Genomic DNA, 12,224 nt, shown 5'->3' with positions numbered 1-12,224 from the left:
CCTTTTTTTCTTTTCTTTTGCTTCGTCGTCGCCGACATCGAGATCTCAGAACTCCTCTCCTCGACATGCGAGAATGAAGGCCTAACAACCCGAAAGGGGAAGTTATGTCGACATCCGAACCTACTGCGACGTCTCGCGGATACATATCGCGACTGCGAGGTTGTCACCGTGAGTCTAGAAAAGCTTTTAGTCTTTCTAGTGAGAGCGCTGTGTAAATGATGACTAAATAAGCTGCAAAAATGCAAGCAAGCAGTGGTAAGCAAAAAGGTTAAACGCGGATACTCCAAGACTGCCTGCATTCTATATTTCTAAATAATCAATCTTACTCTAGCTCCAGTGGTAGCGTTTATAACAAGACAGACCGAAGGCGGTAGGTAACATTATACGACCTCCGGATGCTGATCCCAAGGTCGCGGTGTCAAGCCTAGGCCGCGGAGGATGCATTTTGATGGAGGAGAAACGTAAACAATGCCTGTGTTTTGTACGATATCAGTGCACGTTAAAAACCCGCGACGTAAATTAACAAGGAGCCCTGTACTACGGCGTTGTTCCTCATAACCACATGCGGCTTCGGAATGTTAAACCTCACATTACACATACCAGGACCTCTAGGACCTCTAGGGCAAACTCTGAGCTGTGTAGCCCTGTACTGCATCGTCAACAGAAACTGGTCCCGCAGTCTGCGAAATTCACTTTGAATTGCGCACTCAACGGGCAGGTAGCTTGAAGGGGTTAAACCTCCGCAGCATTGCGAGTTCTCAGCGTGAGCCAGTACTCGTCGCCTATATACAAGGACTGGCCCACTCATTCTTTCCTTCAACGTTGGCTTCCTTAGAACTGCGCCAGGAACCGGAAAAAAGGAGGAGAAAAAAAAAAAAAATCTCGGACGATGACTATTGCGCGTTTAGCGGACCGCCTTCCGGTGCACGACGTTGCGCTAATAGCCGCGTTTGGGAAAAACCGCCGTTTTCAACGAGGAAGTGATCGGCACCGTCGCTGTGAGCCATCGTTGCGGTTTGGGTGTCGACGCTTACGATGGCGTCTGTTCAGACACACGCGGACGCGGCGGTCGTTGGCACCGTAGAGTCTCGCCCCGGGAGAAGGAACACAGGACAGCTGTCCAAAAGCTACGGCTTGTTTAATGCATACAGCGACGCAGGGAGGCCTGAGAATGTGGCGCACAGTATATATGCTTGTAGGCTCCAGCAACCGCATATACCTTGCGCAGTATCGCCCTCTCCCCATTTCCCGAGAAGCAAAAGTAATCATGAGGTCCCTTCCCACGTAAAGTTGTGCAACACCGACAACTGGCCACCCAGGAATTTTAGCGCAAATGGTAGAGAACAGAGCAGTATTTGGTTTTGATGTGAGTGCTGCGGTACACCTGCGGGATGCCCTCAGCTGATCGTCGCTCATTTGTGACGCCATTGCGTCGTCGCCTAATTGTATGCGATTCGTTGTGAAGAGGTCCTTACGTACGCCGCGCCTGCCGCCGAGATTGCTTAGCGCGCTCCCGGGCTTCACCAGTTGGCGCCGCTCACTGAATGGGTATATCAGTGCAGGTGGGGCACGTAACGCCATGATGCGTAGAAGCGACAACGCATAAGCTGGCGAAAGCGCCATCTAATGGCCGCCGCCCTCATGCGACATTAGCTGGAACTAGACCAGGTCGCGATGGAAGATGACGCATGAAAGCGTTTGGAACAATGGGCGTCCTGTTTAGACAGTTTACAAATACGACAAGTTGGTGCAACAGAAAAATGCCGTTTAGCGAAAAAGTCCATTCAATATTTCGACAGTACAAATGCATATCTCATGCATGCAGTCGGCCCATGCAGCCTTCAAAAGTCATTAAGACGGAGCAGGAAAGGTCGCTTCAGCTTCCTGGCACTGAAAACCTTGTTCTTAAAGGTTGCAATGATGCGTTCACGCAGGCACGAGCACATGTACGTAATGACGGACTGCGGCATGCTCTCTCCACACGCCGCACCAAGAGCACTGTATATTAAAGACAGCCGTGCTGTCCAACAAGTACCAGGAAATCATAACACAAGGTCGTGACGCTACTATCAATGTACACTAAAGAGGTGCATGTGTTTATTTGTTTTCGTAAACTTCCTGCTGCCTTGAAGGGTAGACACTGGCATTGTATTGCGAGCCAAATTTACAATAATGTGCTTTCTTTTCTGATTTGAAGTACCTTGCTTTTTTGCCTTGGATTTGATACGCATTTCTGTAATCATGGTTTGCTTACGTTAAGGGTTAGTCTTCTTGGCTTGGCGAGTCTGAATCCTCCTGGCAACTTTGTGAGTCACTTAATTGACACTTTCTTCCTGGTGGTTTCCTTTTCTTCTGCCTCTATGTTCATTTATTTTTTGTACATGGCCAGTTTACACATTTAAGCGCAGCTAAATGTTATGACATATTGTTCATTCTGAAAATACTCAGCGCACACGGACGAGAACAAATACAAACGAAGGACACACGAGCGCTGTCTCGCAACTAACTTTTATTGTAAAGGAAAATACATATATATACAGGGGATCGACGCATGTGCATAAAAAGCTCTGTACGACAAGTAGATTGGTTTTTTAGACTGTTCGTGATTCAGCAGGGTTTCAGATAGCGGTGTTTGTATGGCTAAACGTTTTCCGGGTTTTTCTTTTGTATCTCCTGGCTTCGCCCTGTGTGAATTGCGTGTTTTTCTGCACATGCGCCGGTCCTCTGAGTATATCCTTGCTTTCTTTCACAATAAGGATTAGTTGCGAGACAGCGCTCATGTGTCTGCTCGTCTATATCATCGTCCGTGTGCGCTGAGTATTTCCAAAATGAACTATATCCAACTCGCCCAATTATCAGTTCTTCTATGACCTATCGGCCAGTAAAATTCATGCAAATGCTGCTGAAGCGTGCACCAGGTCTAGGTTAGGTGACTATATCTAAGTGATGACAGTATTTTCCCTGCAAGCTGCTTTCCGTTGCCTCTCTATCATTATGCACGCACTAATCGCTTCCGCATTCGTAATCCATTGCTTATCGACACTTAACTCGCGTGTGAGCATTACAGCTTCACGCCTGCAATGACTTGCTGCTGAGCGTGCGATAAAAGAAGCTAAGACAAAGAAATTGAGAGCACATAGGCTAGGCCGAGCGACAGAAGGCACGAGGAAGACTGCTGCAAATCGCGCAGGCTTGTCGGCGAAGCGAGGGAATGAAAGAACCTCGAATCTTCGATGTGTAAATTGCTTTTATGACTCAGTTGGCGTTTGTAAGTGCGCTAGCGACCTCCTTATTTTCACAAACTGGATCGCCACGCGGTTTTTCTGAAATGCCGCAAGACTGATTCTGGCCACTTGGAGTCCTTGCCCCGCTCTCCCAACCGGGAAGTGCGGCACCTGTGTCCCCGCTGCATGAGAGCGGAAGCGAGTCAACGGCCGATTGTCGTTACCGTCGTGACGCGCCTCGTGTACACCGCGCCACGACCGCTCGCAATGGCTGCTTCGCACGCAGTAGGCCGACATGCTGACACAATGTGCTGACACGTAGGGGGAAAAAAAAAAGGAAGAAAAGTTGACGCCTTTGTTACATAACAGCTGTCGCCTCTTAACTGTTAAGTTTCTGAAACGAGTAGAAGCGTCTTTTTGCTGCTTTGCTAGCTTGGAAACTCAAATATTCAGAAGTTGAGGTTTACAGCTCACATAATCAAATTAGATAGAAAGTCCAATAGGTAGACATGTATGGTGTGTACTTATTCAGTTTATGTACACTAAAGAGAAGAGTCTGGCAAGCTAGTAAAAGCTGTCATGCTTAAAAGGAAGATGAAATCATGTTTTGAGAATTTCAGTAGATGCGGGCATTCGGATATATGAAAATTGTAAATTGAGGTCACCAACTGGTTTCTTGTTGCCAATTAATGATACCAAGAAATCCGCTTTATAGTCGCGACGATCTTCACGCTTCTCCTGAAAGCACAACAGGAATGCAGATTAACTATAGACGATGACGTCATTATCGAAGGCCTTACAACAACTGCTTTCGTTCAATCCCTTCTGGCAGTCACCCAATGCCGCCAAACAACACCTCGCGGCATGTATTTTCGACTTTCCCATTGCAAGCTTTTATGCGTTGTAAATGCATCCCCTCTCTGGCCACCATGCGTTGCGGGAAAGTCTGAACGCCCGAATTTGTAGTCAGCGATTATGTGACTAATTTAAATGCCAGAGCAAAACGAGTTTTCATGATTTACCATGAGCCTTTCCACATTCGACTCCTTTAAAAGTTGAATACTAAAACCGCTTCAGTTGCCCTTAGGCTCCACGGAGCCATAGCCAGTTTATTGAGATGACCATGACATTACTGGCATCGCTTGTTCATGCCTGAAGCTACTCTCGACAGGTGGCTGCATGTTTGAGCTATAACTCAGTTTTGTTTACCCCATCTCCAAGCGGCATTACTCATTCCAGTGACATGGCTACACGTGCTAAACACTTTTCTTCTTTATTGTTTCATTCGCACAGACCGTGGTGTTCCTGGACAAAGCCATGCTGAAACTGCTGCTCAATCACTGGCAAGAGTCGTATCACAAGACTCCCACCAGGGTTACCAGCGAGGACCCGCTGCTTTGCACGGACCTCGCCAAAACGCGACCTAACGAAGAATTCCTCGTGTCCCGAGTCAATCCGCTCTTCGTAGATTCGAGCACCGAGGGTTCGCCAAGCAGCACCATCAAGAAGCCGTCGACGTCCTCTGAGACAACCGCTGACGTCCACAATTCGCAGGACGGAGATAAGGAAGTTCCATCAACGTCCAAGGAACCACCAAAGCCTCCCGATCCCCCTAAAGGGCCCGCTGGAACAGCTTCCACGACAGCCGAGTCGGCCACAATCTCGATCACCGAAGCCAGCACTTCTTCCCAAGGTGCCGCGACAGAAGTGGAAACTGTAGTGACAGCTAGCACGGATCACAAATCGAGCGAGTCGCAGTCTTTGGAAGGCGACTCGCCGAAGGACTCGCTGGAGGCAGACAGGTCTTCCTCACCGAAGCCCCTGGTGGAGCTTCGCGAGTGGCAGGATAACAAACCCGAGGATAGGGTACTGAACCGCTTGAGGAGTTCAGGGAGGGCGTCACTCATCACGAAAGAAAAACTCAACCTTGTAGAAAAAGTAATCGCTGAGAGGCTTGGCAAAAGAGTTCCAGAGCCAGGAATTCGGAAGACAATCGAGCTCCTCAGGAACGAGTCGACGCCGACATCCCCTCAGAGCACGCTTCATCCTGCTTCCAAGAGAGAACTGGTAAAGGTGGTCCCTCAAAAAGAGCAGTCTTCTCAAACTGCACCACCTCCAGAACAACCCGCGCCTAGCGGTAGTGAAAAGCAGGAAAGTCCTGCCCTGTCCGTGACACCTGCGCAATCTGTGACGCCTGCACCGTCTGTAACACCTCCTCCATCTGTGGTACATCCGCAGCCAGCTGCGACTGAAGAGACAGCGTCCGTCGTAGACGGAAGCGTGCAGGTAGAAGCAAGCAAGACTCCTCCGGAAGCGCCTTCTGAAGCGGGTTCCTCAGGAGCGTCGGCGTCTGCACCAAAGGACGAGAGCTCAGAGACGGTAAGCATGCCTAAAATCGAGGACGCGCACTCGGACTCGATGACTGATTCCTCGAATAGCAAGAAGGAAGGTCGCAAGGAAGTCAAGTCTTCCGGTCCCTCTACGTCGGAGGATAGTGGAATCACTCGAGGAGACCAGGTCTACTCGGACTCTGGTCGTCGCAAGGTTTCGACGAAGTCCGACTCTTCGGATCAGAGCAGCAGTGAGGCTAGCAGGGGAAAGCGACACCGCAGGATAAAGAAGGACTCATCTCGGGACAGCACGAGGAAGCGTCAGAAGTCGGCGTACAAGTCGCGCTGCAGCTTTTGCAGTAAGGCCGCCAAGAAGTCCTACCACAGGAGCGGACATAAGCACAAGCGCCGCAGCATGGCGACGGCAGAGTCTGGACTCGTGTCGGGCTCTGGCTCGCTTTCTGACCTGGCCTTCGAGCACCCGTGGCTGAGTGACAGCTGCACCGCCCACTGCCGCCAGAAGCGTTCCTCCATCACCTGCATGGAGAGTTGCAGGGACTATCCGTGCGAGGACTTCCACAATGCCGTCTACAGGTGGGCGTTCTTCCTGTCTCTCTTTTGTCCCCAAAACTCGTATTCATTACACTGTAGAGGATGAAAAAAAAAAAAATAGTTGAAATAGATACGGATCCTATACCAGAATAGATTTGCCCGGGTCAAAGACAGTTTTCATGTCTGATATAAAAAAATATACCTAGGCTCGAAGAATAATTAAAAAGCTAAGTACCTAATTTGAAGTGAAATACGGTCTTGCTTTTGGACAGCACCTTCAAGTTACATCCAGAATGAAATGACAATTCGTTAGTTGAAAGTCCTGGTTCTCGGCTCTTCTGATGAGAAATGCTTGGGAAACGAGAACCTAATATTTGCGCAGATAGGTCAGTTATTCGTTCCGCCAGCGGACAACCATACGTCCGCCTCGTGCGATAGAATCGCATATGTGCCCCACCACCATTTTCTTTTTTTAAGTAGCGAGCTTAAAAACTAAATTAAGTAGTGGGCGCCCCGCCGCGGTGGTGCAGTGGTTAAGATGCCCAACAACTGTAGTAGAAGTAGTAGTAGAAAACGTTTATTAGCCAGGAAAATAAAAGCCGAAGTTCCCGGCTTCGAGATCGCCGACGGCTGCGTTTCGATGGAGGCGAAACGGCGAAACGTTAAAGATCCCCAGGTGGTCGAAATTACTCTGTAGCCCTCCACTACGGCTCCCCTTTCTCTCTATCCACTTTCACTGCCACTTTCATCCCTTCCCTTACGGCGCGGTTCAGGTGTCCACAGAGCAAGTGTGACAGATACTGCGCCTTTCCCTTCCTATGAACCAACCAACCAACCAACCAAAAATCCCCAGGTGGTCGAAATTACTCCGGAGCCCTCCACTACGACCATTCTTTTTCTTTTTCCGCTTTCACTCCCACTTTCCTCTCTTCCCTCACGGCGCGGACCAGGTGTCCACAGAACAAGTGTGACAGATACTTCGCCTTTCCTTTCCGGTAAACTAATTATTGTTACTAAGTAGTGAGCCTTTGTGTCTGGCCGACACCCTGGTTACACAGTTATCCTACAGGAAGCTTAAAAAGAAAGAACCACCTTTCCATGGATGCATTGTTTCTAACTCGTTTTGCCTCCGAAAGGGCTGAGCGGGGTTTTGCTGAACCTCTTCTAAGCCCAAACCCCTGCAAAATCCGGGCGCAGGGCCTGGGACGCTTGCGCCCACTTTTACCGGTGGATTTCTGGCGGCGGGTTACGAACCAACCGCTTCCCGCAGCCTAGACGGGCGCCCGAGCTGGCCACGACTGCGGCAACTATTAAAGTGTAGCGTTGATGAAGTCCTCTATTTATGCACGTTTCACCATTGTTAGATAGAGATCTAAACAGCGCATATATAATATGCAAGTTGTTACGTTTAAGCTAAACTAGTGCTGTCATACTATTCATTAGATCTGTTTTTCGTGCCGTTTGGATCCTCGATCGTGAAACTAGCCCACGTGCGCGCTATATTTGTCAACATTAGTGCGACAGTATAGCCGCGGTGATGGGTATTCGAAAAAAATGGGACGCACTGCGAATATAAGTGTAGCTTACCAATTTCCTTGGGTTCAGGCGCCGCGCTTATGTTAAGGCCCTCTCAAAGAGATGTGTCACTGATTTTGCTAACATTTCAAGGGCATAGTTTCTCCCCCCCATCCGAAAAAACAACAAAACTTCTACAGATTTACACATAATCATCACAGACTGCGTTTGTCGAATTTTGCAGTCCGTAAACGGGTTGCCACTCTGCTTACACGAGGCACTCCGAAATCACCTTTGATGTTGAGCTGCTCGCAATACACACACCCGGCGGCAGACGGTAGCTTGTATGTCGTTGTTATAAAACGCTTTTAATCTGAGCAAAAAGAAAAAAAAACTGCTTATGAGAAGTCACGTTAGCGCGTCAGCAACAGCAGCCACGTGGCAGCAATGCGCCTGTGCTAAGTTCTGCAGCAAACCTATGTCATTGCATGCTTTCTTTCACCATTTATTATTAGAACGACTCTCGGCTATGTCAGTTCCTTTCAGAAATTAAGGCGTTTCGAAGGTGCCATGCATGAGGCAACCGAAGCCGCTATGTTCTACACGCAGTCATACCGGCAGTGAGTGTATTGAAATCGCTAAATCTTGTTATTCTGCGCGTGATGGTTTATGGGAGAATGGAGTTAGATTTATAGATGGACCGAGCTTGGCATTAAAGAAATGGCCCCTCCAATGCACCGAGTGCAATCCGCAATCGAAAGTCAGCAGTTGGAAATAACACCAAACAGCAGTATGAAATGTTTACAAATTAAAGCACGGGAGGCCAACCACTGAGCTCACCCACTGCGTGCTGATCTGTAGTGCCATTATCGTCGTTCATCTGTGACGCCAGAGCACTTAATTTCGTCGTCGTTCCTGCGTGCATCGCCCCTTTCCTCGAGCAGCTTCAAGTGCTCCGAGCGCCCTGCATCAACGGTCTAACCGGCTCAGCCGGCGCAGCTCCAGATTTAGAAGCCCAAGGTTAAAGGTGGGATTGCCGGCTTAACCAGCAATGCTAGGCTTCTTTCGCTTATTACACCTTATATATACATAGTGTACTACATTTAAGACACGGCTTTTTTTTTTTTTTTTTTTTTTTTTTTTTTTTTTTTTTTTCTTTTTTTTTTTTGTCCAATAACTCTAAATCTTTATCGCCTGTTAGCGTGCGCGTTCAAGATGGCTCTGAAATTTTCCCGTTAAAGCGTTTCGGTGAGGGCATTCAGTCATGTGCGTTCAGAAAGACCCAACAGTCTTATTTGCAAGTAGTGAGCAAATTCTTCCGCGTCGTCTCGACTCTGATTCTGCAGGAAAAGCAAGCAAGATTGGCTCACTATCGTGATGACGCTGCGTACTATGCGGGACGAGAAATGGCTGATTTTTAAAGCTTTTCCGCTTTAAAAATGCAGTTGAACCTCTGATAGGAAGTGTAATACACAACATAGTAAAGGTCACATCACAAAATCATAGTATAAAATTTTGTTGGGTTCTCAGTCATATTAGAATTATGGGTAATAAGAGAGCAGATATGCGTGCTGCACAAGAAAAAAATAATAAAAATAAAACATGCGAGCTTGGCACACAAGGTGTGTGTAAAGTTAGAGCGCAGTAAACTAAAAGCTTGGTGACAGGCTGCTAGGGGATAATAAAGCAAACAAGCTGCATTCTGTAAAGCACATTTTAGGAGGATGGAAATCGTGCCAATATCAGATACGTTTATCGAAGGTTTTATGTAAAAGCGTTGCTCTTTTTTTTTTTTTTTTAAATTGCTGTATTTTGGGGATGTACGAGCTAATGGTGCATAGTGCGTTGGAATCTTTTAACGATATGCCAGGGACCTCCATCTGCATACTTCACATTTCGTAATAATTCTGGACGTCATAAAGTTTAATTTGGTTGGATTTTGGCAAAGCTCGAATGCAAGCTCTTTCCCGTCCAAAAAATGTATCAAATATGTAGCGACCACACACAAACGTAATACTCAAACGTGAGTGACAATTTAGCTCAGAAGCAGGTAGACGCTGTTTATACATATTGTTTAATGATTAGCAGAAGTGAGAAGCAGACAGATGCTTCTATATTTGTACGCGTAGTTTTCGTGTGTTTTTTTTTTTTTTTGTTGTTGTTTTTTCCCTGAAATAACGAACTGCTGGAGTAAACAGCCCAAGTCTCTTGAGACCTTGTGACATGTTTTCCTCCTCTCTGGTACGCGGTGCAGGTACCCAGCGGGCCACGTGGGATGCGAAGGGTGCAGCTGCATCCGGGGTCCGTTCCCCGAGTGCTGCACCCGCTGGGGCGATGTACCACGCAGTCGCTACTCCTGGAACGGCAGCGAAGCGGCCGCCGTGGCTGCGGCCGGAGGACACCCGCTCTGCCTCTGCCGCAGGGCGCACCCCATGTTCTCGTCCCGGAGGAAAGTCAAGTTCGCTCACAAGAACAAGGATCCTGCTGCACAGAGGTATGCGCCTCCACTTGGCCACCTCGCGAGCCTTGAACACTGCGGCGCTGGATTAAGGCTGTTATTGCTTGGAGGCCCTTTGAGACATGCAGCGCGAGCACACAGGAGAAAAAAGTGAAGCGAAAACATATATAAACGCTCGAGACAGAGTATTATCACCTTGCTTTAGAAGCGTCGAAGTGGTTTCAATAATATCTGCAAAAAGAAATGTGAGGTACAGAAAACATACATGTCGCGAATTGTAGTGAGTCAACTATGAGGGGTGTTCAAAAAGTAATGCTCCCAGTTTCTTTTTTTTTTTTTTTCTCGAGCACTATTCCTCCAAAACAACTTAAATTCGAAAATATTATATTCGTATATATTCTGAACTCATACATATGCCAGGTGTCTCAGCTGAATGTAACCGAGGTTTTAAATAAGGCGGCGTATTCTAGCTATAATGAACCCAGTTGAAGGCTATTTAGAGTCACCTGGCCTGTCTGTAGTATTTTTTTGTTCGCCAACATTAATTAATGATCATCATCACCAGCTTCACTACACAAAGTGTAGTGCAAAGGCGTCTTCCATATCCCTCTAATTTAATCCGGTCCTGCGCCAGCTGCACTCGTCTAATCCTCACAAACTTGCCAGTCCCATCCGCCCACCAAACTTCATGCCGCACCTCGTTACGTCTGTCTTCTCTTGTTTTTCTCGGGTTTTTTACGTTGTAAAAAAAATCCACTATAATCAGCTTTTTCGCGCTATTCTGGTGTGGTACCAACACAATTGGACAACACAATTGACACGAGTAATTATTTCGTTTGCTTTTCGTGCCAATGTTCTCGTATGCTCGCGCCCTCAGTTAGTCCAAAGTGCGGCGTAATTTGCCCGGATGCGACCACTGTGCAGAAAAGCGCGCGAGAGAGCAACGTCAAATTACTATAGAAAAAACACGATGCAGCATGGTAGGCGGATTGCCAAATGTCACGAACGTTATGTTCTCTCTCGCGTGGTTTGCATAAAAGTGAGGCCGTCTAATGTGAAGCCTAAAACTGCTTTTCTGGTTCGATGAAAAACTGCGACATAAAGGGGTGCATCGGTCCTTCCGCGTAACGGCCTGGTAGCATCATTACACCGGCAATGATCTGTGCAGCATGCGCGCTTTGATGTGCACCGTCCTCCAACGAAACTACTGCAGCGGTCCTAAATGGCAGTATAGCTAACACTGTCAAAGTTAGGTTATAAATTCCTATGAATAGTGTCGTGAAGGACAGCCACTGCCGTTATTTATATAAATGGCGGAGCGTCGCAAGCGACAGTTTGCAAGCCGCCGGTTGGTTCCCTTCCTACTAATGGCTTGCTGTATTTTCTTCTTTCGAACTAATCTGCTAATTATAATTTCATATTTCCTATCAGATATTACGACTTGCAGTCGCAAGACGCTGGCCTGCTATTCTTTTCAGTTCACTCGCTTAACGAACTGCTTCAAACATTTTGTCATATTCAAAGATTGCAATAAAGGGATCCGAAATGCACAGTGTTGGTATAGTGACGTCATCTCTGCGTCGATGCTGAACTAAAGAACTTTACACGATGCGGCATCTACGCCTCAGTATTCGGCACATCCACAGATATGGATCAGGGACGGGGCGGGGCATCTACAGCCGCAGAACAGCGCAGGTCCATCGCTGCAAAGAGAACTTGAGGTGCAGCCAAGAAATTCTGCGAACAAGGCGCACACTGGGAAAGTGCCATAATGTGGAAGCGTTATTATTCGTGTAAGTGGCAACGTGGTGTTTTCAGGACTGAGCTGAACGAGGACGAGGAGGACGCCGCTGAGGAAGCGTCGGCGGAGTGCAACCACGAGCCCGCCACCAAGTCCGACCAGGGGAGCTTCGGCGAAGTGCCCTCCAAGGAGGCCCCGTCGAACGGCCACATCCTGGTTCGTGCAGTGCCTTATCAGCTCTCGCGCTGTGCAGTTTGTTGTAAATTGTCATCATTAAGCACTACTAGATGACATTAAGAGTGCTTCCTTGCACGCCAAACTCCGGAGAGCGTTATTCGCAATCACTGTTTCAGCATGCTTTGTGCTGTTCACGCTGCCAACCGTACGCTCGGTGAACACACATA

The 12,224-nt window shown here is 47.8% G+C and overlaps 1 protein-coding gene across 3 annotated transcripts in view; it reads left to right on the top strand.

The window, feature by feature from the left end:
- LOC146198098 (uncharacterized) overlaps positions 1–12,224 on the top strand; it is a 104,456-nt gene that overhangs the window by 87,975 nt on the left and 4,257 nt on the right. For all 3 annotated transcript variants that reach the window (XM_084593420.1, XM_084593419.1, XM_084593421.1), the window contains exons 2-4: positions 4,518–6,148; positions 9,876–10,115; positions 11,898–12,036. In XM_084593420.1, the coding sequence (XP_084449546.1) occupies positions 4,542–6,148; positions 9,876–10,115; positions 11,898–12,036 (1,986 nt within the window). In that variant the 5' untranslated portion in view covers positions 4,518–4,541. The remainder of the gene's footprint in view (positions 1–4,517; positions 6,149–9,875; positions 10,116–11,897; positions 12,037–12,224) is intronic.

Source organism: Amblyomma maculatum, chromosome 2 (genome assembly GCF_055883805.1).
Source record: "Amblyomma maculatum isolate TAMU_Amacu chromosome 2, ASM5588380v1, whole genome shotgun sequence".
NCBI classification, from domain to species: domain Eukaryota; kingdom Metazoa; phylum Arthropoda; class Arachnida; order Ixodida; family Ixodidae; genus Amblyomma; species Amblyomma maculatum.
This window is presented reverse-complemented; position numbering and strand designations above follow the sequence as displayed.